This window comes from Macaca nemestrina, chromosome 11, assembly GCF_043159975.1.
Source record: "Macaca nemestrina isolate mMacNem1 chromosome 11, mMacNem.hap1, whole genome shotgun sequence".
NCBI lineage: Eukaryota > Metazoa > Chordata > Mammalia > Primates > Cercopithecidae > Macaca > Macaca nemestrina.
The window spans coordinates 41820464-41846106 of record NC_092135.1 but is presented as its reverse complement, the minus strand read 5'-3'; the positions used below and the strand labels follow the sequence as shown (position 1 = coordinate 41846106).

At 37.7% G+C, this 25643-nt stretch overlaps 1 protein-coding gene across 36 annotated transcripts in view; it reads left to right on the top strand.

Annotated features, from left to right (window-relative positions):
• Positions 1-25643, top strand: part of LOC105492615 (glycosyltransferase like domain containing 1) — a 407319-nt gene that overhangs the window by 365676 nt on the left and 16000 nt on the right. For 19 of the 36 annotated variants that reach the window (XM_071072686.1, XM_011759841.2, XM_071072696.1 and 16 more), the window contains 3 exons: positions 15028-15137; positions 23910-24119; positions 24938-24972. The exons of 6 other annotated variants lie outside the window; for them this stretch is intronic. In XM_071072686.1, coding sequence (XP_070928787.1) covers positions 15028-15137; positions 23910-24119; positions 24938-24972 — 355 coding nt within the window. The remainder of the gene's footprint in view (positions 1-15027; positions 15138-23909; positions 24120-24937; positions 24973-25643) is intronic. 11 more of the 36 variants (XM_024796265.2, XM_071072701.1, XM_071072709.1 and 8 more) reach the window with 1 other exon arrangement.

Genomic DNA, 25643 nt, shown 5'->3' with positions numbered 1-25643 from the left:
CTCTAGTTGGTGTGGATTTATTACTGAGAACCCAATTAGCAGATGAAAACACTCAATATGAGGCATTTATTACTTACTGGTACTATAAATGCAACAAAGATATTAAATCACGAATTTCTTTAATTTAAATGGTTAAAATTGTACCTCATTTAAATACTTCCTAAATCTAAAATGTACTAACATACACACCGGCTTTTAAGTTTAAATAACTTTTTAAAAATATTGAAACTATAAAGATGTAAAGGAAAAGTAGAATGAATACTAAGGAAACTCTATGCTTAAAAAGTGAACAATTAATTTCTTAGTTCTGCACCTGAAATACATACAGCTCTCTATAGTATGTGTGAGCATTTTGCTAAAGAAAATAGCATTGTAAACTAATATAATATACACATGATACAGAATCTTGGAATAAAGTTTCTCATTTAGAAAGCATAATACAGTTTCCATTTTTAAAAAAGAAAATATATTGTCATGAAATTTGAGTTAAACCCTTCTGGTTTCTAAAGCCTTTTAAAAGGTTACTTTTAAGATTTATGTGGGAAATTCACCTTCCAGTACCACTTTATTCCATGAGCATGAGTGAACTGCATAGTCAGAAGAAAATTATTTCTTGTACCAGCCAATGTACTTGTGTAATCCTCCTGGAAAATATGACGATTACTTCTTGCAAAACATGGCTTCTCTTTCTGATTGTTTCCTTAGTACTTCATGCTCTGTTCCTCAAGACTGAAACAGGTGAAATGGGAGAGTTCCCTTGACCCCTTCGCGGAACTTGCCACAGGGCTGGCTCGTTTACGCAGCCGCTGTGCTCAGTCCCTTATGGAAGCCAGGGGGTGTGGGAACTGGAGTGAATGAACACTGGAACCAGCTGGTTGCTTCTCTTGGGGAGGCAGGCTCTGTGCAGGCCGCACGGCAGCATCCAAGCACGTTGCAATGCTCTTTTAGCTCTGCTGTCCAGGAGGAGGTGTCTGTGACCCCCAGAGAGCCAGAGGGCGTGTGTTACAATCAATGCACTTTTAGCATTTGCCATCCACAGATGGCTAAGGTTAACCAGCTCAGTAGACAGTCAGGGTGACAACCTTTTACACCCTGCCCTCTTGGTACCCAGTTCTTGTGCAGCGTCCAGGAAGAATCAGGTCACATGAATGAATTAAAGGGTGGTAAATGTGGAGGATTTTTTTGAGTTGTGGAAGTGGCTCTCAGTGGGAACGGAGCTGAAAAGTGGGTGGAGAAGGAAGGTAATCTCCCCCTGGAGTTCAACCATCCCCAGCCAAACTCTTCTCTGACCATAGTCTCCAACTTCCAGCTGCTGCTTCTCCTCTTGATGTTCAGACACTTCTCCCTTCTGTGTGTGTGTGTCCTCTGAGTTTAGGGTCTGGGGTTCTTATGGCACAGGATAGGGAGCAGGGTGAACCAAAAGGCAACATTCAGGTGGGAAAACAGGGATAGTTCTCACTTTGGGCCACAGGTCCAGGCTTGAGGGTGGAGCCCTTGCCAGGGACACCATCCTGTTCTACCAGTATTTCCCTGCCTCCTGTCCATATCACAGGCACAGGAAAACTCTTAGCACCAGCAACCTGCAATCCCTGTTGATTCTCTGCTAAGGAAGAATTTTTGGACTTGCACTCAAGGAGTACCCTTCCCCTTACAGAACCATCTGCTGGCCTTCTCTGAAAATCTAAGGGTATCCTCTGTCCACTTCCACCTGCACATCTATTTGGTCTTTATTATCTTTGTCAACTTTTTCACCTCTTGTGTGATTTAGGGTTTTTGATACCTTACTGTTCTTAAAGTTGATGTTGGTACTTCTATTTCTAGTTTTTGTTGCTTGGAGATAACTCCTAAGAGAAGGGAAAATAACAGTTTACTCCCCCGATTTCAGTTGTTACTTTTCTGTGAAGGTGACTTGGTACAATGTTATAAACATCATGAGAAGGAATGATGAACATCCTTATCAGGAAGAGAGAGACATATTTGGTGGCAATCAGCAGTTGGGTCAAGGACTGATGATTGATATGAGGGTGACTGCGTTAATTGTGGCTTGGTGGCTGGATTAATGGTGGCATTTGACAAGATTAGAGGTACAGTCCTGAGAAAAAAAACTCAGTTATGGATACATGTATCTTTTTACACAAATAAAAGTTTTACTTTAAACCATATTTGTAACTGTGTTATAAATAAAAATGGCCAATTGCTGAGTGCTCACTATGTAATTTGCATATGTAACTCTTGATACTTTAGATGCCACTATGTATAATTCAAGGTAAACATTAAAACCTCAAAAATGACACATTCAGTTTATTATAGATAACTGATTATAAAGTATAGCAAACTTTACTCTTTAACCAGTTATCGTGGCTATAAAACTCCCTAGAAGATTCTTAAATTTCCAGTTCAGTAAATGAAGAATAAAATGATAACAATTATGATAATAATAATAATAACAGCCTTTCTTTATTGTGTATTTACTGTTTGCCTGGCACTGCAAATTGTTTCACATACATCATTTCACTTAATCCCCTCAACTGTTCCTTGAAGTGAATGTTATTAGGTTGCTACAGATGAAGAAATTAAGTCTCAGACTGATTTGGTAGTTTGCCCTCTAGTACAGATACTAAATATGAGAACTAGGATTTGAACCCCCTTTCAACTAAGCTTTATTGTTCATGTAAGCTATTTTACTTCAATTATTCTGATTTAAAAATGTACATTTAAAATTGTAGTCATATGTGAATTTATTATTGGTTTTGAATAGCTTCTTTTCTACCTGTGGATTTACATACATACATCTCTAAAGCAAGCCAATTTTGTTAAAATGATCTCTTATGAAATACACTATCTAAAGTAATTGGTTATTCTCTATTATCTTTTTTTTTTTTTTTTTTTTTTTTGAGACAGAGTCTTGCTCAGTCCCACAGGCTGGAGTGCAGTGGCGTGGTCTCAGCTCACTGCAACCTCCGCCACCCAGGTTCAAGCAATTCTTCTGCGTCAGCCTCCTGAGTACCTGGGATTACAGGTGCGTAACACCATGCCCAGCTAATTTTTGTATTTTTAGAGGAGAGGGCGTTTCACCATGTTGGCCAGGCTGATCTCGAACTCATGACCTCAAGTAATCCACCTGCCTTAGCCTCCTAAAGTACCGGGATTACAGGCATGAGCCACCACACCCAGTCTCTGTTATCTTTTCTTTTCTTTGCTGTAAATAAATTGTTCTGGTGGCCGGGTGCGGTGGCTCATGCCTGTAATCCCAGCACTTTGAGAGGCCAAGGCAAGTGGATCGCTTGAGGTGGTCAGGAGTTCAAAACCAGCCTGGCCAACATGGTGAAACCCCGTCTGTACTAAAAATACAAAAAAATTAGCTGCGCGTGGTGGTGCATGCCTGTAATCCCAGATAATTGGGAGGCTGAGACAGGAGAATTGCTTGAACCTGGGAGGCAGAGGTAGCAGTGAGCTGAGATCACGCCATTGCACTCCAGTCTGGGCAACAAGAGTGAAACGTTGTCTAAAAAAAAAAAGAAAGAAAGAAATTGTTCTGATACTCACTAGCAGTAAGTGTATTTAATTAATTCTTTGTTTCATGAGGCTTCTCATTCTGGAGAACTTTTTCTCGAGCAGTATAGTTAATTTATAGCATGTGATGTTATTAGAATATTCAGAATCCCTTATTCTTTTGCATGTAACTGTTTAGTCTGCCTTCAGAACTTAATGTGATTAGTTTTTTTTGTTTGTTTGTTTTTTTTTTTTTTTTTTTTTTTGGAGACGGAGGCTCGCTCTGTCACCCAGGCTGGAGTGCAGTGGCACAATCTCAGCTCACTGCAAGCTCCGCCTCCCAGGTTCACATCATTCTCCTGTCTCAGCCTCCCGAGTAGCTGGGACTACAAGTGCCCACCACCACATCCGGCTAATTTTTTGTATTTTTAGTAGAGACGGGGTTTCACCGTGTTAGCCAGGATGGTCTCAATCTCCTGACCTTGTGATCTACCCGCCTCGGCCTCCCAAAGTGCTGGGATTACAGGTGTGAGCCACCACGCCCGGCCGTGATTAGTTCTTAATAACCTGAAATAATGAGCCACAAAAAAACTGGGGTAACAAGATTTGGGACTGAACTTTTCAGTATCATGAAAAGGACTAAGTAGAGTAATAGAGATTTATCCCATTTGTAAGAATACGGAAGAGAGGAGATATATAATTTGTTTATAAAATGAAAAAAAATACAACATATGTAGCAACAAGAACATGTCATTTTTGCAGGTCGTTATAGAACAGACATTCCATATTGTGTTCACCCTTGTCCACAATCATTGCCATAACAATCTGGTATACTTAGCAGTTGCTGCTGAGTAAGGGAGACTGTCTCTTCTATGAGATCTCTGTGTCAGCCAAAAAACACAGTAGTCTCATATGGGTCTAGAAACAAGACATAAAACATGAAATACACAGAATTTCAGCATTTTTCTTTACATTGGAGGGATTTCTTATTAATCACTCTGTCCATTTCTATTTTAACATTTTTTAAATCAGAAACAAGTTTTGGAATGGGTTTTTCTCCTCAAATTAAGATTCTTTCCCATCTGATTGAAGACCTTGTCATTTCTAGACATGACAAAATGTCCACAACTGAATATGAAAACCTGTTATTAAGAATTGAAATGCATTTTGATGAACGGCATCTAGTAATTCCAAACCATGTTTAATTCTCCATTTAAGAAAAAAAAAAAAAAAACATGGTTCTTCATGTCATTTCATAGACCTATCCTACCAAAGTTTTAAAAATATAACTCTCTATTCAGCCATCATTCATTCATTCATTCTAAAGCTGTATTTTGAGTACCTGCCAACTTCTGGAGTCAAAGGTTTCTCTGATATGTCGGGCTTTCAGACAAATTATAAGGAGACAGCATACAAATAAATATGAAATACAAGAACACATTCATGAAATCATCAGTAGTATATGAATGTTAGTGCAGGAGTAAATCAGAGTAATATGGGATTTCTCAGGGATGACTGCAAGTAAAAAATTTAAAGTAAGCAGTGGACAAGGAGTGGCAGAGAAGAGAAGAGGATGTGTTTTAAACACAAGAACTATGGGCAAAGGAGCATGGGGTTGCAAACAGCACAGAGGGAGAGGATGAGAATGATGGAAATACTTCAAGTCGGATAGGGCAGCTTAATTTTGCTTTAATGGTTTCTAGTTAGTGTATAGTTAAGATATATTAAAGGAAAATCATGTTGGAAAGGATAATGTAACAGTCTTTTGGAAGCTGGATTGGCAGAGGGAGTCATAAGCTCAGCAATGTTAAAGTATGAGGTGAAAACATTGTACTATAAAAATGGGGTTCAGCAAACAAATCTTAAATTATTTATGAAAGAAGAAATGACTAGGTTGGTGATAAGTTGATTAGGGACAGCAGTTTAGTTTTTAAGTGTTATAAATGAGTTGTGATTGACATCAAGTGAAGATTCTCTATATTCATCTGGTTACATAAATAGCAAAATACACACAGGAGGAAGGAATACAAAGATGAGATTCACAGAGAGTTAATCTAGATTTAGAGTCAATTCAGTTTGCTGACTAATTTTTAGACTATGTGATAGACAGGGGAACCAGAGGTTAAACAACAACATGATCTCTGCCCTGGAGGAACTTAACAATGTAACAGACATGAGTAGGTAAAACTTTAAAAATGGGTTAGTTCCAAGAGATCATGTCCTTTGCACAGACATAGATGGAGCTGGAGGCCATTTTCCTCAGCAAACTAGGGCAGGAACAGAAAACCATACGTTGCATGTTCTCACTTACAAGTGGGAGCTGAACATTGAGAACACATGGACACATGGGAGGAAACAACACGCAGTGAGGCCTGTCAGATGGTTGGTAGGGGAGGAGGGAAAGCATCAGGTAGAATAGCTAATGGATGCTGGGATTAATACCTAAGCGATGGGATGATCTGTGCAGCAGAACACCATGGCACACGTTAACCTATGTGACAAACCTATACATCCTGCACACGTACCCCTGAACTTAAATTTTTTTTAAAAAAGCACCTTGTTTTGCTGAAAAAAAAAGAAAAAATGGATTAGTTCCAAAAAGAGGATGAGCATGATAGGAATGGAAAGAAAGAGGCCTTGCTGAGAGATTTGGAATGACTGTATTTATTAGGTAACAGGAAAAACAGAAACTCCAGAAAAGAGAAATCTGAATGTTACAAAAAGAGCTAGATGTCACTTTTAGTATTGTTTGAAACATCAAAAAATTGGAAACAATTTAAGTGTCCGTTAGTAGGATAATTACTTTATATAAAAACTATGAGATGTATTAGAACTATTTTAAAATGAGATATCTATATGTGCTGATGTAGATAGATATTCTGTTATATATTTGGTGAAAATGCAGTTTACATGACTGACATTGATCTCGTTTATAAAATGAGGAAGGTATTGTAAAAATAGGCTTATACAAATCTATATGTTTGCATATGCATAGAAATAGGTCTGGAAGCCTACTTACCAAACAGTAGTTGGTAGTGGTTACACTTGAGGAGTGGAATCAGGCAGGGTGAGGAGTGAGAGCTTTGAGTGCTTACTTCATTTATTTCTCAATTATTTGGATTTTATTACAATGGGCATGCATTTTGTTATAATTGAAATATTTATTAAATAATTATAGATTCACGTGCAGCTTAAAACTAAGAGAGTCCCCTCTGGGACTCTGATAATACATATGTTGGATCTTCTGTTTTTATCCCATAGGTCCCTGAAGTTTGGTTCTTTTATTTTTTTTTTTAAGTCTGTTTTCTTTCTGTTGTTCACATTGTATAAATTCTATTACTCTCAAGATCACCAATTCTATCCTCTGTAATCCTTTCTCTACCACTGAGTCCATCCAGTGAGGGTTGTTTTTTGTTTTTTGTTTTTTTTCTTTTAATTCTGTTACTGTATTTTTCAATGCTATGATTTCCATGTAATAGTTGCTGAGATTGAGCGCTTTAGAACATGGTTGTAAGCTCCCTGGTTGTCAGAGTAAAGCAGGAAATAAGAATCATACATCTTCCTATCCAAGAGGTAGAGATACAACAATTCTTGCAAACGTCAAAGAGTTTCTTAAACTGGACCTTGGGAGAATGTCTAACTAGAGGAGGTGGACTGGACTACTGGGACAGCTCTCAGGGTAACTAGCAAGCAGTTTTAAATGTATTTCCTACATGTTTCTTGGAAGAAAACAATGTTAAATCCAAAAGAAAATCCGAATGATTAGTCAGTTTGAATTTACAGCCCCGGTTACCACATTTGACAAGGAGAAACTTGATTACAGAAAATGGGAAGACTTAGTAATGAACTGGAGAGAGGAGAGTTTAGTTTCATAGAGTCTCCCCAGTCTGAGAGGAAGTAATTACATACATTGTGCCGTTTTTAAATTATGTGGGATGGTGACTGCTGCCTAAGTAACATCCCAGGAGTAGGGAAGACTCCATTCGTCTTAATTAAGACACTTCATGGCCCTCCAGTTCTTTGAGGCATGGGTTTCTACAGGCTTACTGGCCAGAGTTGCAGAGAAAGGAAATTCATTGGCAAGTTAGACAGCTGAATAAAAATGACTGTATACAATATCCAGTGAGATTGGAAATCCTGTTGAAAAGAAACAACCTGGGGAGTCTAAGCTTTTAGCAGTGGAGGGATTTAGAAGAAATCTGTTGTGGAGTGGACCTAGTGGGAAAAATGATTTATTGAAGATGGTTCTCACTGCATGGCCTGCAGGATGGAACGAGTGGGAAGATTTAACTGGGGAGAAGGTCGTTAGGTTGTCATTGTAATGCAGTATTTGAAAACTAAGCAAAGATCATTTCTAAGCAAACAGATTACAGTCAATGGTGTCAGAAGTAGGAGAGAGCATAACAAGCATGAGAATCAAGGAGGGCAAAGGTGGGAATTGGTGTTATTAGAGAGCACTTTCATCCAAGAAAATGAGAATGGGAATAGCAAAGCTATAGAGAAAACCCAGGAGATGAGGAAAGAGGAACACAGCTAAGGTGAAATGATCTGTGAAAAGTCACCCAAAAACAGTACATTATTGAAAACTTTCTTGTCAATAAGTATTATCAGGTAAAGGGGTATTTTGAAGATGCCAAATATGTGAATGGCAAATTGTGGAGTAAGAGTAGGATCACAGACTTCAGGAAGCAAACTGAATATGAGAAAAAAGCAAAATGGAAGATCTTAGATTGCTCATGGACTTTGAATTTTGAAAGACAGACACATCTCCTGCTATTAAAAAGAAAGTTGAGAATATGAATATGTACAGACGGCATGAAACCCTGATACACATAGAATTTAATTTTTTGATAACTTAATTTCTGTATGATGGCCCATTTCAATATGATGATAGAAATCTCAAGCAGTTCAAGATTCTCTGTCTTCCATTTTCCCGATACCCATTCCTCATGGGCCATTGCTAATGGATCCCTTGCTTCTGTCTGTCTGCCTACAGCTCTGTGATCCTTCCATGACACTCACAGAAGCCACACTTCCACTTTTATACCCACCATGGCTCAGGAATCTCTTGAGGCTGTTTCCAGTACTGTCTGCCTGGTGACATAGACTCAAACATTCACTCTCTAGAGTCGTGCTTCTTTCTCTAGAAGCATAGTGCATGGCCTCTGGGACTCTCAGAGCTCTGTTCTCCTCTGCTCCTGTCCATCAGTCCCTTGTGTTTCTTGCCTGGAAGCAGAGTGGAGGCACGGTGTAGGAGGGTGCATGCTACACTCTCATAGTGTTTTGCCTACTTATTTGTACCTGTTTGAAGGGATTTTAGGTGTTCTGTAAACACTTAAGAAGACTGCTCCTTTTTTTGGTTGAGGGGCTTCCTCCCCCTCTCCTCCATCCCATGTCTTTCCTGAAGCAGTGAAAATAAAACATCTTACCATCTTGAATGTCTTTGGATTCAGGGGAGTAGACCTGGAATAAATTGATTAAAATTTATACCGTTAAAATAACTACAAATACAAAAGATGGAGAGAATGAGAGCGTATTGTATTCTTCAGGGTGCCAGACATTTCTTCATTACTCACAACAGACTCTTTAAATGTAGCTATTGTTATCCCATTTTAAGGATGAAGAAGCACGTTGCACATGGTTATGTAATGTATCTGCTGGTCTTACCGGCCTGCTGCTAGACAGAGGCAGAGCTGGTTCTTTCTGAACTGTCCTTTCTACCCTCCCTCAAAAAGCAAAGTTAAAGGGTGGAATGCAGTGTGAACATTTGCAGAAAGCCACATGGATATTGTTGGTCTTTGTCAACTCTAAGTAAATGATGGTGAGGAGCACCTGTAGGGTTAAAGAAAGCACTGGTCGTAGCCAAAAGAGAGAAAACGAGCAAGAGCAAAAGAGACAGAGAGAAGTTGAGAAATCAGTGGCTAACGAGACTACTGTCTGAATTACGTTCAAAGCACTATGACACAGCACGTGGGAAGCAGAAGCTGCAGGTGTGGAGGGAAAGCAAAACTGATCCCTGGTGTGTCAGGCATGCAGAGAGGAGTGAAGAGTGTGTGGCCCTCGAAAGCATGGTGGAGAAGTGGGTAATTCTAACAGTTAGCACAGGGTGGTAAATAGAAGCCTCATGTTGCTGAATAAGGAACACATCACTGGATTTGGAGGTGAAGTGCTCTTTCATAATGGGAGGTAAAGATGAAGTTTAGCAGAATATCAGAAAGGTGAAGAAATTTGATACCATTGTGTTGGAGAGACCATAATTCCATATTGCTTCTCCATATCTTTGTTGCCATCTATTATCCAATGAGTTTGAACCTCAAGTAACAAGAAACTAAAGAATGTTTATGATTTAATGATCTGGAAATGTTACTGTGGGCTGAAGGCACCAACTCTTGTTTTTCATCTGATTATATGTGGGAAGGAAAAAAAAGTCAAAAACTGCCTAAAAGAAAATGACTTCATAGTGATTAGATGTAATTTCAGATGCAGACTGAGTCTCTTCTGTGTGATCATAAATGAAGGAATAGTTATATTTGTATGACCACTTGGTTGAGAGGCTGAAGTAAGATTATGATCAGGTGCTTAACATGGAATCTGGAATGTAACAGGAGCTCTATAAATGTAACTCGCTTTTCCTACACCTTCATTTATTCAACAAATATTTATAGAGGAGCTAATTTTATGCCACAGATAATGTGTTAGGATAGGACACATTATGCTGCAGTAATGAAGACACTCCCCCACCCCAAATCTCAGTTGCTTAAACCCAACTAAAGTACATTTCTCTCACCTACTCAAAGTCTGCTGCATGTTTAGGTGGCTTTACAGGGCAACTCTCCCCCATGTGGCCACCCAGACTGCATCACTCTTTAAAATTAATCCTCTAAACACAAGACATCTTAAGGTCCACCACAGCAGAGAAATATCTAGCCAGAACTGCTTTTAGATTCTTTTGTCTGAAAGTGGCATACATCAACCCATTGGCCAGAAGTAGTCCAATGTCCTTATACTACTGGAAGAAGATGAAGATGGAGTCTTCTGTGTGCTCTGAAAGAGAGAATGAGTGGATATTGATGAACACAAGTAGTATCTACCACTATTTAGCTAGGTGCTGGGTCCTTAGTTGTAAACAAAACAAGTAACATTTATCCTTTCCTGATGGAGCTCTCAAGCCAGAGTGACATGCTCCTGGGAACACTATAGCATTCATAAAGAACCAGTGTTCTGCCCAAGCAAGGGAAGAAACTAAAGAGACTGTATTCAATATGTATAAAGTTATGTGGAAAAATAGGAAAGGATAACAGTTCAGTGTAAGTGACAAGTATGGAGAACTTAGAAATCCTCAATAAATATTTACTGAATGAATGTTAAGTGATGAATAAGAAGAAATTTAGCTCTAAGAAACTAAACTGGAAAAGCAACAGAGAGAACAGATATAGGAATAAAAAACACATGGAAACAGTTTATGCTTTTCAAATGTTCTGAATAATATTTGGGAATAAAAGCTGTTCTTGCTGTATCTACTGCTTCCAGTAAGCTTGAAATATTTCCGCGCTGGTCTCTTCTGCCATAGTGGTGGTGCAGAGGAATGAATTCCCAGCCAGACTGTTTCATTCTTACCTACTCAAGAGTATGAAAATTGTTGGGAAGCTTGGACTCTGACTTATCCTCTGGAATATTTTGTGAAGACTTAAATTGTCTTGATTGGCAGCTGTCAAATGTATAGGGATTATAGGAAAGGAGGATTTATGCTGCTGTAAATACTGAAAATGTTACAGGGCTAAGCAAAAAGTCTAGTAATTTTATGGTGGAATATTAGAGATGGATAATTTCTTAAAAGCATTAAAATGATTTCTATAAAGATGTTTATTAAAGAAAAAATAGAAAACATGCAAAAAAAAAAAAAAAAGAAACGTAACAACCCCTAAAGATAATTTCCAATAACTTTTGGTATACCTATCCCAAACTTTCCTAGACATACACACTCATTTGTCTTAGAAAAACACGTCACACAGATCATGCCACTCTGTCATCTCCCTTTTACTTTACAGTATTTCTTGAATATTTTTCTACTTCAAGAAGTATATTTATGCAATATTTTTTAATGGCTGCATGGTATTGCATCATATATGTGTGTCAAAATACATTTACTTATCATTCCATTAGGTCATTTACAGATGGTTGCTATTGTAAACAATGCTGTTATGAACATACTCTAGCTGAATTTCTGTGCACATCTTTAATTATTTTATAGAATAACTTTCCTAAATTGCAATGACTTGGGGAAAAGTCATGTATATTTTGAGGCTTATTATTTACATTATCAAATTACCCTTTAAAAGATTGTTTCAGTTTACATTCCTACCAGCAGTGGATGAGAATAAGAGTGTTTAGGAGCCCATAAATCTACAAATATGATTGTAGCGAATTGGGCATACCATTGTACGTATGTTTAATATTGATAGCTGTTAGCAGAAAGAGGCGCTCAGTATATTACCTTTAAATCCCACATTCTACATATTGAATGCTTTATTCTAAAATCATATGTATGAGAGTTTCACATTAAGTTTTCTAGAAAGGAATTTAAGACAAATTCACATATTATGCTAAATGGGTTCATTAATGTCATAGGCTCTGGGGTGAAATCTCTGGATGATCCATTGGATAGCTAGAATGAGTTCTTTACTAAACAAAATATATTGAGCTCTGCCATTGAATATCATCCGTGCCTTGATATATGGCTGTAGCCAAATATTTGTGTGTATATCTTTAATAATTGAATGTTAGGCAATTTCTCGTTTTTCTAAAAAGAAAACCCCAATTTTTTTTTCAACTAAATTGATTATATTAAAGTTTGCATGACATAGATGAAATAAATTTGTATATTTATAGTATGTAATTTACTAATTTAGACATAAATAATACTTTAAATGCATACTGTAAGTAATAATTTTTAGAAGTATTGCTCTTTTCCCACCCTTACATTTCATGAAGCAGTTTTGGTCCAATTCCCCCTTCCATGCATTCTTGACCTCATAATGGTGGCACCTCTTCAGGCAACTGGCCTGTTTTTACCACCTGTCATCTGGAATTGAGTGTAAGTAGCTTGGGGTGCAGGACTTTGTGAAACTGTATGATGGAAATCTTTTCCCCAACTATAAAAAAAAGAAGAAAAAAAAAAAACGCACTTACTACTTATCTCCAGTAACCACTTAAATCTGTTACTTTTTTTAGTGATTTTTAAAATGCTTGTTTTCGACAACATCCAGCACTTAGAATTGTTAGGTCATGTCTCCCAAAATAATTACCAACTCAATATTAAATTCCTTTGTTTCTGTTTTTACCAGTCCCATCGAGTGAATGATTGCTAAAACCATCCAAAACTCTCATCAGTTGTTTCAGGCTAATCCATGTTCCCTAAACAGTACTTTGTTTAAAATAAAATAATTGAGAGAGTGCCTGGTATTATGAGAGACTTTATAAGGACTTTAGTATAATATGCCTCTTTTTCTGAGGGATAACGTTGGGAATGAAAAAATCTCACCTTACATTCAGTCGTATATTACAGTTTAAACAAAAAGAGGGGATTCACACAAATCTCTTTTGTGTTCTTATGCAAAGTAACTATTGAATATGAAAGCTTTTGTCCACCTATAGGAAATAGCTAAAGAATACAGCAGGATTGTAATACATTTATCTTGTATAAAAACACTGAAAATTGAGGTTTATAAAGCCTGCTGCTTTGAAAATATTCACACTGGAATCTTTTAAGAACTACAGCTCTACCCGATTAAACCTCCTCCCAACTCCAAACCTCGTCTACTTTTACTTTAATATCAAAAAATAAAAATAAAAAACCCAGCCATATTTAGAATATAAGGTCTCTTAGGTATCCGTAGCCAAAATTTTGGAACTCAAAATGAAAAATTTAGAGAACTGAATGGCTAGATTTCCCTATGGTGATACTCCCGCTTTAAGATATATTATGTTATTTCCAATCTTTTCATCTAAGTATTTCCTAGAGAATCAGACTAAAAGAACATTTTATAGATTAGGTAGGTGGCAGCTATTTGATTGATATGGTTGAAGATGGCATATGGCATATTCTTTACTTTCAGACTGTTTTGAGTCTTTGTTCTTGCCCATAGCAGTAGTATCTATGAGAACTATCCAGAAACTTCCCAATGGTACATGTATGTAAAACACATCATCTTATAAAGCAATGAACATTTTACCATTGCATTCTTTATTATTTGAACTAAATCAAACTGAGAGATATAGAACTTAAATGGCTATAGAACTCTAATTGTATAAGATATTATAATTTCATAAGATTATAAATGCTGTTTTAAAATGTTAATTAGAAGATACATTTGTTTTAATTCATGATACTGAAAATATTGACTGAATTGTGAATTAACACATTTAGGGTTGCAGATGTCATTTTCCTGAGATTTCCTGAATGATGTAATTTTCATATTTCATATAGCAGTTTGATCAATTTACAGATTTATTTTACATAATTAGTAAACGGGAAATTCAATTGCTGATACATAACTATTTTTCCATAATGTAAAAAAGAAGTTAAAATTCTGAATTATAAATAAAAACCAAATATTTTGAAGACATCTGGTCCACATCTGTCTGAAATAAGATAATTTAAAACAGTGTAATTAAATGCAAGAAATACTGAAATATTCACACCTTAGGATGTTAAGAAAAAAAAAAAACTCACTTCATTTTGATGTTATTTGTTGAATTGTAGAATTTTTTTAAATTTTAGTGTCCTTTAGCCTCTCATTTTGTCATTTACAAAGAAGACTGACAAGCTAAACAAAAAACAATCCATGTGTTCCAAAGCCTCTACTAAATGAATTATCTTTATTACTATTCTTTTGTATGTGCATAACTCCACTCCTAAGTTAATACTCAGCAGACATAGACCCAGACCTACCTCCTTTTGATGTATTTATAATTCTCCATTCAATTATTTAAAATGAGAGATTAGTGAGAGGGTCTCTAATCTCCCTAAATTGTGCGTTCCTTGTGGGCACAAAGGAGCTCAGTAAATGTGAGAGGAAGGTATTCAGACCTATGGAAATGAAAAGCATCGTTGGTACATTCTTATGATCATTGGAGAGTCAGCCTTTGAAGATTGGTCTTTTCTTAAATTAAAAAAAAAAAAGTTTATTTTTAACCTTTGTTAAGTAGAAAATTAACCATTTTAGGGAAAAGTAAATACACTATACTTTCTGTAGTCTAGCCTTAAGATGTGAAAAGGCAGATTTCTCCTTTAAGACTGCAGATCCTTAAAACTTCAATAGGTCTGGGTTCTGATCATAAGAGACAAGTTTGTGGACATGAAAACACTGCTGATGCTATAGTGTGAGGTTATAGGAAGAAATCTCTGCTTGGATACCAGAGGCTCCCCAACCAGCAATAGACCATGAAAAAAATTGATACTGTAGGAAGTGAAACCACTTTTCCTAACACATGCCCTGAGGTAACACAAGTTATATTTTGTGTGTTTATTTCCAGGGAGCATGATAAAGATCCAGAAAGCTTTTTTAAGGTATTAATGCATCTTAAAGACTTAGGACTCAATTTCCACGTGTCTATCCTTGGAGAAACCTTCACAGATGTCCCAGGTACCTCTGTTGAATTTTCTAATGTGTATTTTTATAGATGATATAAGCTCTACAACGTAAGTATTAATTTCCATGTTTCCCTTTGTTAGAATAATCAAGATAAGCACTGTTAACCAAAAGATTATACGATGGCATTAAAGTCTGATTCAATTTAAAAAATACATAAGTAAGCATTCTTTGATTTAAGTTGAGAATGTGAAGTCATCTCTTTGATCAAATATAGTTTGTACAATGCATCTTGATGTTAAAAAAATATATTACTTTAGGCATCTTAACACTTAAAGAAAGTGGGAATTTGTAATTGGATATATATAACCTCTCACCTCTGGGGTCACTGGTTTGAATCCTGCTCACATGGGTATTGGCTGAAATACATTAACATCTGTTAGGTGGCCTATGTAAAGCATTTTGGCATCTAACTTGTAATATGGAATGGACTGTAGTCCATGTCATAGTTGTCATTGGTTCGTGCCTTGTTTATTGAACTTGAGAAAGAGAAAAATCAGAAGCTGATAGCAGCAGATCCTCTTTTTATTAATGGCACATGGAGCCTTTTCAAAGAGCCATTTCCTTCACCCTGCATCCTCACTGGTCACATTTGGGTCAGTAAAATGAGGATTCATAAGCATACAAGTTATACAAGTATTCATGTTTTTTAAGCTTTGGGTATTCAGCATTATTTGAAAAATCAAATGTACAAGCAACAATATTTCAGAAGTAACAAGCCATTGTGCATTATAACTCCTAAGGAACATCTAAAGTTTACTTTCACTTAGCAAGTGCTTCTTGATTCTAGTAGTGTCAGGAACTATACCCAGCGTGCATCTCAGTAGCCTTGTCTCATATGGCTCATTGTCTGCCCTCTGCAGCTGTGGATACTGACCTTTTCCCAGTTCCCCTAAGACACCAGGTTTCTTGAGACCTTTGGACGTTTGCCTGTTCATATCTATTTCATCCTTTTGATCTCAGCTCAGGGGCATTTTATTTTGCTGTGAAGCTTTGTCATGATTTCTCAGCACCCCATACTTTGTCTTCATGGTACTTATCTCAGTTATAAATTTATATATGTATAAATTTTTTCATCTCTTTCATGCATATGCACATAAGCACACATGGCCCATACACACTGGAATGTAAATGCTATGAGGACAGGGACTGTATCTGTCGTGTTCATCATTGTACCCCAAAGCCCAGTGCAGTGCTTGACACAGTGGTGGAGCTCAGTGAATATTTATTGGACAAATAAGTAAAAATAATGCAAACTCCCTGCTCTCAAGAAATTTATCATTTTTTTTTTTGAGAAGGGAACACTTGTGCCTACACATAGGCAACAGAGGATGAAACACAAGGTAATACAATTATACAGTTATCTAAGCCACACAGGTGGTTTTGAGTGTTAATTGAAGGGCTGGTACTTGAATAGCCAGAAAAGAAAGATTAAGTTATTCCAAAAGGGGAAACAACATGGGCAAAGCACAAGAAGTCAACATTTTGGAAAAGGTGATTAAATGAGAGAAAAACTTCAGTGATGAGTGCTGTGAGGTCATTAAACAGAACAGGAGATTCTACATGCAGACCTTAATAAGGATGTTGGTATGTGCATTACACGGGTAGGGCAGGGCCCACATGTGAAGGAGCTTGATAACCAGAGTAGACTGGGCAAAGGTAAGGAATAGGGAGCCTAGATCTTGAACAGGGAAGAAATATGATGAAACCTGGATTTTAGGAAGCTGTGTCTTGCAATGATGTGTAGACAGAATCACAGTAAGACCCTCTGGTAGTAATCCCAGTGTGATCCTATAAGGTGCTGGCAGAGAAATCAGTGAGAGGGCTCTATGAGAGGGATGTTCTCAAGGAAAGCAAAGAAGAGAATTTGATAGATGGGTGGCTGTAGAGAAGGAAGGAAAGAAAAGATCACCTCATTTGCAAAGCTGAGAAGTTCAGTTTTGTTTGTACCAGCTTTGAGGTGTTTGTGGATGGACTGAGAAACAATGCTGGAGGAAATTCCCCCCATCAGAAAGCTTCTTAGCTGGTTTTACCACTGGGTACTTTCAGGCCACCACTACAAAGAAGACTCGGTTTTTACTCAAAAGCCTAAGTTTTGGGATTACATCTCTCCTCTCCCACACATTGACCTTGAGCTATTTAGAGCAATACGGAGGGTTGAAAACAGGATGTGGAGCAGTTAGGGGTCCAAGTACTTAGTGCTCAGTAATTACAGGTGACTAATTATTGTTCACTTTGGCTTCGCTTCCACACATACTTACTGAGCACTGTGGAGGGGGCATTCCACAGTGAACAGCGCTCAGTTTCCCCCTCTGGGATCTCTGTCTAACTGGGATGCTGTGAAATACACAGGGAGTACTGTGAAAGCCCACAGGAAGGGATAGCATATTGTCTATACACGTGCTTCTGTTACTCCTAGTAGCAACAGAGATTTTCTTCTGCCTCAGCCACTGGTTCATCTCTACCATTTCAAATGTGTATTGACTCTTCACGACCACGGCACTTCACCTTGCACAGAGAAGGAGCCCGGGTGTGGAATGGATGAAAGAGCTGGTAGCTTTCCAGGTTGTGCCCTTAGAAGGCCGTTTTGCTGGTCTCTACAACAAAGGCTTCCTAACAGGCCATTCTGTGTCACTTCAGCCATTATTGTCACCCCTCTAGCTTATGTAACAGATTCTTAGATAGCATTTACTGTATTCCATGTGTTGTTCTAAGCTGTTCATGAATATTAACTCTCTAACCCTTTATAACAATCCTGTTCAGTATTGCTATCTCCATTGTTTCCCAGGTGGAAAAACAAATAGGCCACTCAGCTAGGCAGTGCTTTAGCCACTGAGCTATACTGCTTTTTCATGTTCTTTTTTTCTGACCCAACTGTTTCTCTAACTTTAAACATTAATTTTTCCCCAACTCACCATTCAGCACTCCTAGTCTCTTATCTAGTGCTTCCACAAAAAGAATTACCTAGCTGGCATGCATTTCTTTGTCTGAGATCTCTTTGGGTACTACATTAGCATTTCTGGCCGGGTGCAGTGGCTCACACCTGTAATCCTGGCACCTTGGGAGGCCAAGGTGGGTGGATCACCTGAGGTCAGGAGTTCAAGACCAGCCTGGCCAACATGGTGAAACCCCATCTCTACTAAAAATACAAAAATTAGCCAGGTAGTGCACGTGGGTAATCCCAGCTACTCAGGAGGCTGAGGCTGGAGAATCACTTGAACCTGGGAGGCAGAGGTTGCAGTGAGCCAAGATCATTCCATTGCACTGCAGCCTGGGCAACAGAGTGAGACTCTGTCTCAAAAAAAAAAAAAAAAATTATATACTATGTGATACCCAGCCAGAACAATTGCTCTTAACACTGTTAACATTTGTAAGGATATGGTTCTCTTGTGAATAATTGCAATTATTATGCTAGTAATAACTTCCATTAATTGAAAATGTGCTTTCTTGGCCATTTGTGTGATTATTTTATGTAATGCTCATGATACTCCCATTGAGGGTAGGTATTACCCTATCCCATTTTATAGGTAGAGAAGCAGACTCTGAAAGCTTAAGTCACGTTGATTACATTGCCTATAAGTGAGTCAAGCTTTTCTCTTATACATACAAGCCAGAAGGATTGGAAAACCAAGAAAGGCTTAGTGTATTACTGCAGGACCACTGATTACTCTGCAGCTTTGTTTTCTTTCCCTCTCTAAAGAGCTCTTGGGGGGAAAAGTAGCACACCACTGAGAGATGGCATTAGTGCCAAGTTTTACTGCCCTTTTTGATGAAACATTCATCACTAAATTTCTTTTGAAAACTGTAATTCAGCAACTTTGTAGAGTCTCTATACTGTTGATTGTTTTTAAGCAAAAATTATGTTGTTACAAAGTTTTTGTAATCCTTTTCCTAAAAAGAATAGTAGAATTAAGAGTGTCCGTTATAATTTATAGCACTATACTTTATAGGTCTTTTGCATCATCTCTTCATTCTACAGGAGATGAGAGATCTAGAATCAGTGACTTTTCCAAGGTGGGTGAGATGGGCAGTAGATAGTGGCAGGGTTTGGAGTGGAACCTGGGAGTCAGTTTTCCTCAGCCCTAGTCACTGCTATATTTTTTCAATAAATGTTTTTAAAGTACGTTCTTTGCGCCAGGCACTGTTCGACATTTAGGATGCAATGGTGGTGAATGAAGTAGACATGTTTTGTGACATTTGAAACTTGCAGTCCCACTCCAGTGCTTTGTTCATCACTTACAAGAACATTCCTTAAAAATGATAGAACTGACATTTCTTAAGCACATAGCATGTGCTAGACACTGTTCTCAGCCCTTTACGCATAGTCTTCACAATAGCCCTGTGAATTAGGCACTGTTGGAATTACCATTTACAGCTGAAAAAAGTAAGGCACAGGGAGGTTAAGTCACTCGCCAGAAACCACCCAATCAGTCTACCTCAAAGGCAAATGCTCAGCCTGTGCTCTACAAGGAAATTCACAAAATCATCTGTTTTACAGGTAAGAAAGCAGGAGTTGATAATGGTGAGAAATTCCTGGCCACTCATGTGAAATGTGTAGGGGAAAAAAACATAGTACACATAGGGTTCAGTACTACCTACAGTTTCAGGCACGCAATAGAGGTCTTGCAATTCATCCCCTGTGGATAAGGGACAGCTATTTCATTGCCTGTAATACTCTTGCTGGAAACAACCCAGCTGGTATCTGTAGACACATCTAGCAACTATGTCCTGGAAAGCACAGCAGATATGAAGTGGAGGTAGTCTCTGTAGAAATGGAGTTACTTATCACTTACAGGTGACTTGGCATTTTGAAAAGCTTTTAGTGGTTTTCAACCAGAGATTCCCACCTCTACTTCCAGGGACATTTGGCAATGTCTGAGACATTTTTGGCTGTCACAACTGTTGCGCAGTGGGGTGGTGCTCCTGGCATCTAGTAGGTAGAGGCCAGAGGTGCTGCTAAACATTCTGTGGTATACCAGACAGCCCCCATGGCAAACAGTTATCCAACCTAAAATGTCAGTAGTGCCTGGATTGAGAAACTGATCTGTGGGAATTGAACTCAGCAAACCAGGCTTGGGACTGGGTCTCTTGAAGCTTTCTAAGTTAACCCATGTTCATCCATCTGTGCAATAAAAAGGAGGAGATGGGAAAGGGAAATAATAATAAAATCACCTGCCCTATCAGCTTCAGTGAGTTATAATGAGGATTTCAGCACAATTAGATAATTTGAGGGAAAGTGCTTTCTAAACTACTATGCAGATTTTATTATAGGATTCGTGGACTTGCCTCCAGAGTTTGTACATGGAATGAGTTTTTAATGCATTTTGGATCCATAGGAGACATGAATGATCCTATACTTTAAAAGTTCATTTTGTTTTTATTCAGAAAATTGGAAAGGTCATTCTGCTACATAAAGCATCTGCATCAGACTCCATATTACAAATGAACCAAAAAGCCTAGAAGCTCCTCAATGCAAATATTTGAGTTTTGGCCAGTTCTCATGATAAGGTCACATTGTTAGCCCTTGAGATTATTTAAAAAAAAAAAAAGAAGAACAAAATGCTTAAGATATCAAATAAGTGGAATGTGTTTGTATACTTAATAGTTTCCCACAAATGGTAATTCTAAACAAAATATTCTTTTCTGTGAACTGCCAAAGCCTTAAACAAGCGTTCTTCTTTCCATGCTGCAGACATGGTGGGAAAAGGAGTTTTAGCTTTAGACATTAGGGCAGCCAGAAAGGTTACAAGGAAACCAAAAACCTGAACTATGGTTTTCGCAGACAGAAGTCTTTCTGTTTCACCTTTAATTTGAGGCTAAAAACAGTATATGGAAAGCTTCTGGTTAGTATCTGGTACGACAATGGTTATTACTATGATCTTGGCATATTTCTGGTTCTTGGCTCTGGAGTCAAATGTTGGATAATTGTATAACATTTCCCTCCACTTCCATCTTCTCCTTCACTAAGCTCCCAGCTCCTGTCTCATTTTCAGCAGAGCAACTATACTAAGGGGGAAATACTAGAAAGGTTCTAGGACACAAATAACATACATCACCCTAATATAAAGTTTTAAAATTTTGTCACAAGGAGAGCCTAGCAAAAGGAAAGTTACTAATGTATTGATAAATGCTGAATTATAAGAAGATTAGGCCAGGCACAGTGGCAGAGAGAGACCTTGTTGTCTCAAAACAACAACAACAACAAAAATACATTGAGATGAAGTTAATGTACTAGTAAGATTGAATAAACTGATTTTTCTCCAGACCATACCATTCCCTAAACCTTTTCCTTTTCCTTATGATTTTTTTTTATCATTATTCATTTCCTAACATATAATTACTTACTGAGTTCCTGCTATGGTCTAGCACCACGTAAAGTATTGTGGATACCAAGAGATGAAGACATGGTTCCTCCCCTCTGGAATCTTACTGGCTCATTAGAAAACAAAAATATTTATATAATTACATTTTATTATATCACACTCTTGTTTATATTGTAACATTTTAATAATTTTGAATACATTATTTACAATGTTTATGGGCAAACCTTATAGCAGTCTAGTGATTTAACAAGTATTAACCTCCCCAAATTATAGCTGAGGAAATGACGCATATTAGCTCCATTTTAGTAGCATGGACTTGAAGTAGATTCTCAGTAGACAGAGCCACCTTCACATGATTCTTAGAAATGGACACGTAGTTACTTTCCCGAGAACATGATTGAGAAAGTCGGTTTTCAAGAATCTGAAATTCAAACTGAAGTCTTCTGTCTCCCAATCCTTTGCTGAAATAAAGAAATCAACAAAACATAATGGGAGAAGTAAGGAAGATTCAATTAAAGGTAGGCGTATAAGCTCCTGACAGAAAAAGAATACATGCTAAATAGAAATGATGGTATCCCTTAAGATAATTTATGAAGGTAACAAGGCTCCAATTAGGGTGCCAGAATATTACTTTACATATCCTCACAAAGTGGTTCTAAAATCCAAACAAAATAAATAAATGAAAGGGCAAACTAGCAAAGGAATCACAAAGGAAAACATGTCCTACCAAATTCAGAACATGTATGAAGTGAGAACTTTTCAAAGAGTACCATACAGATTTAAAATATGAAAGTGAAAAAAAAAAGAAAAACAACTAGGCAGAAATGGAGAAGCAGAAATAAAACTTGTATATACATTTAAGAACCAACAAACATTACTAATACAAAATTTACTAATACACTTATCCCAGCTCAAAAACAGAGTATTTTTTCTTAGTGAAATCAGTTAATTGAATAAAATAAATAATGTTTCTATGATAAAACAACAAATTATACATTAAGGTTTGCAGTAGTATCAACACATTATTATAAGTACAGTAATCTACTGAATTCTTACTCCGTACCAAGCCAGGGCTAGGCTTTTACTGTGGTATCTCATTTTATATCACAGCAATCCCCTCAATAAGTATAATTACTCTCCCCTATGTATGGGTGAGGACACTAGGCTTTAGTTGAATAACTTGCCTGAGGTCACACAGCTAATAAAAGAGATGATAATATCAGAAGAAATACTAAATCAACTTTTAGGGGAGAAGACTCTCTAATTTTACCAGTAATGAAATATATGTAAATACAAAAAAAAAATTATGAGCGAGCAGTTGCTTTGAACAAAACAATAAAAGTAAAGACTTGTAACTAAGACTAGCCCACTTGTGGGGCAACCTCTGCATGTATGGTGGTGATGATGTACATTATTTTTCCTGAACTGTATTACTCTACCTTTTGTTTGACTCAGTCATTTCACCAGGGAATGTATCCCACGGAAATAATTCCAAGAAGGAAAAAAACAGATGACAAAAGTTGTTCTTGCCTCGTTCTCTTCTCTACTGTCCCATAGCGAACAGGTGACTAAGATCTTACTCTTTCTTGATCGCATGCCTCATTCTGATTCTGTTGCCTCTTTTCCAGTTCTTGCCCTTTTCTTCTGGGCCCTTGACTCCTACAGAAGCTTCAGATTAGCCTCCCAGACTCTGGATACCTTGACACTGAGTTCATCTACTTGCTATCGTCAGTGTTCCTTCTAAACCTACAACGTCCAAGAAGATAATCATAATAGTATAACAATATTAAGTATTTGTGTCAGATTTTCTGCAGGATGAACTTAATTTCCTTTATAGCAGGGGAGGTTCTTCAGAATCTCACCCCAGACTAGCTCCTCATGAATTCCAGTTATCTTTGCCATTTCCGGAATACATCTGTGCCCTTACCCACCTCCATGTCTTGTGTTATTTGTTGCTTAAATTGCTTTCTTCCTCCCCATGTAGACAAAATCAAACCCTTTCTCCACCTGGTTAAATCCCAACTTTATAACTCTTCTCTTTCCTTCCTGTTGCTTCATGGCATCTGTACTCATTCCATCAGTTGCAAAGCATGTATCACGCTGCACTATAGTCACTTGGCTGCCATGACAGGGCCATGGTATAACTGACCGGAAGGCACTTTGTAGGTGAAGAGTAGAACTTTTGAAACAGCCCCACAGAAGAGGAGTCTGCAGCACTCCTGGTGGGAGCGCTACCCTGGCCCAGCTTTTATTGATAACCTAACAAGGGCGAGGTTCCCATTCAGTACCTGTGAAGCTATCTTTTCCTTTCTCAGGAAAGGCTTGTTAACTAGGCTGATACCCTTCCCTCCCAAATGCTCAAAACATTCACCAGCTGCAAATAACTGGTAACAACTCACTCTCATTCCTCAATGTGTCCTGTGAGAATCGTTCTTTTTTCTAGCATCACTCCCAGGCATGCCATCCCTGGGCTTAAAGTCTACTCCTGCAGCTTCTGTAAGTGGAGTAATATTTTCTACTGAAACCAGAAGATTCATTGCAACTCTTAAGGCAAGATCATCTATCCATCCTACCAGGGAAGACCATGAGGATAATGAGTTCTGGAATACAGCTCCCAAAACATCTCTCAAGAAATTGTTCTCCAAAATTATAAGTATGAAAACATCACTGAGGGAAAGTGCTCTGTCATTTTCATAAACTGTCCTCAAAGTTTGAGAAATGTGCACTTGGAAAAGACCCAGGAAAATAAATTAATTAATAGAAAAGATCAACATTAATAGACAAATAGGAAATTGGAAACAGACCTTAATTTTGAAAGCCTATAAATGTATATGAGATTTAGGGTTGATGGGAGATCTTAGGATGTAGTTGCTATACTTGGTTTTGAGTTCCTATAGTTGTATACTGGTCATGATTTGGAGTGTGGTATGGTCAAAATAATATTTCCCCAATAAAAGACTATGGGGGAAGGCCTGCCTGTTTTAATATTCCTGTTTCCTGCAATGCCTATCAGAACAGGAGTCTCTGACAGAAAGCAGTACAACAGGGAATTAATATGAATATCTGGATCCAACTAGCGAGGTTTTCCAGCTATCTCTCTCCTTGGCTAAATTGTTACATTTCTGAAATGGAAACCATCAGATATATGCTGCCATGCAATGAACAGTGTCCTGGAATTTATAAGGCTCAGAGTCTAGTTCCAGCTCTGCCACTGACTGGCCATGTCACCTCTTTCAGCCTTACTTTACTCATCTGTAAAATAAAGTCATTCTAAAGAAGTTAGAACTAGAAGAGACCTTGGAGACTAGGGATTCTGAGCTTTTAAAATGCAGACTTAAAATCCCCACCCCCAAGGGGATTTTACTTAGTGACACTTTCTGAAATGTTTATTATAAAAACCATAAGCATAATAATTGTACTTTTTAAATACACTTTGTTTTCTACCTGTATTTTTTTTCACTTTTATTATAGGTTCAGGAGGTTACATGTGCAGATTTGTTACAAAGGTATATTGAAAACACTTTTTATTCCTCATCATTCTGATATCTACCTGTGCTGCCAGTCACAATTATTCCAGCTACCCTGGTGTATGTTTTTGATCCCGTCATTTCCTCTTACTCGTTCTTCACCTTCAAGTATCCTATGGGAGCTTTTATTCTTTCTTGTTGAGTTTATCTTTAGGTCTTTGTGGGGCTGACTAAAAACACTCCTAAAGATGATCCCATGTATCTCACCTTCTCTTCTGATCTTATCACATTAAGTACAGCCTCAGTGTTCTGACCATCCTGGTATGGTTTCAGCTACCTTCCTAGCCTTACTTCAATCCTTAAACATGTATATCCTGCACTGTAGCCTAGATTAGTCGGTGTTCCCTGAAGATAGCTCATATGTCACCACCCAGTGCCCCTCCCTCCTCCTTTATTTGTCAAAGCTCAACCTATCTTCCAAGAGTCATCTCACCCACTTTCACAGGCCTTTCAAACACATGTGCTACCTCCTTTCTTTGAATGTCCATGGGATTTTGTTTGCATTTTGCAGTATATTTATCATACATACTTCGATAATAGAAGGCTCTTGAGAATAATGGCAGTTGTATCTGACACAACCTCATATGACCCAAAGATCCTAGTACAGCTGTGTTTTCAAACTTTTGACCATGATCCACATCAAGATATAT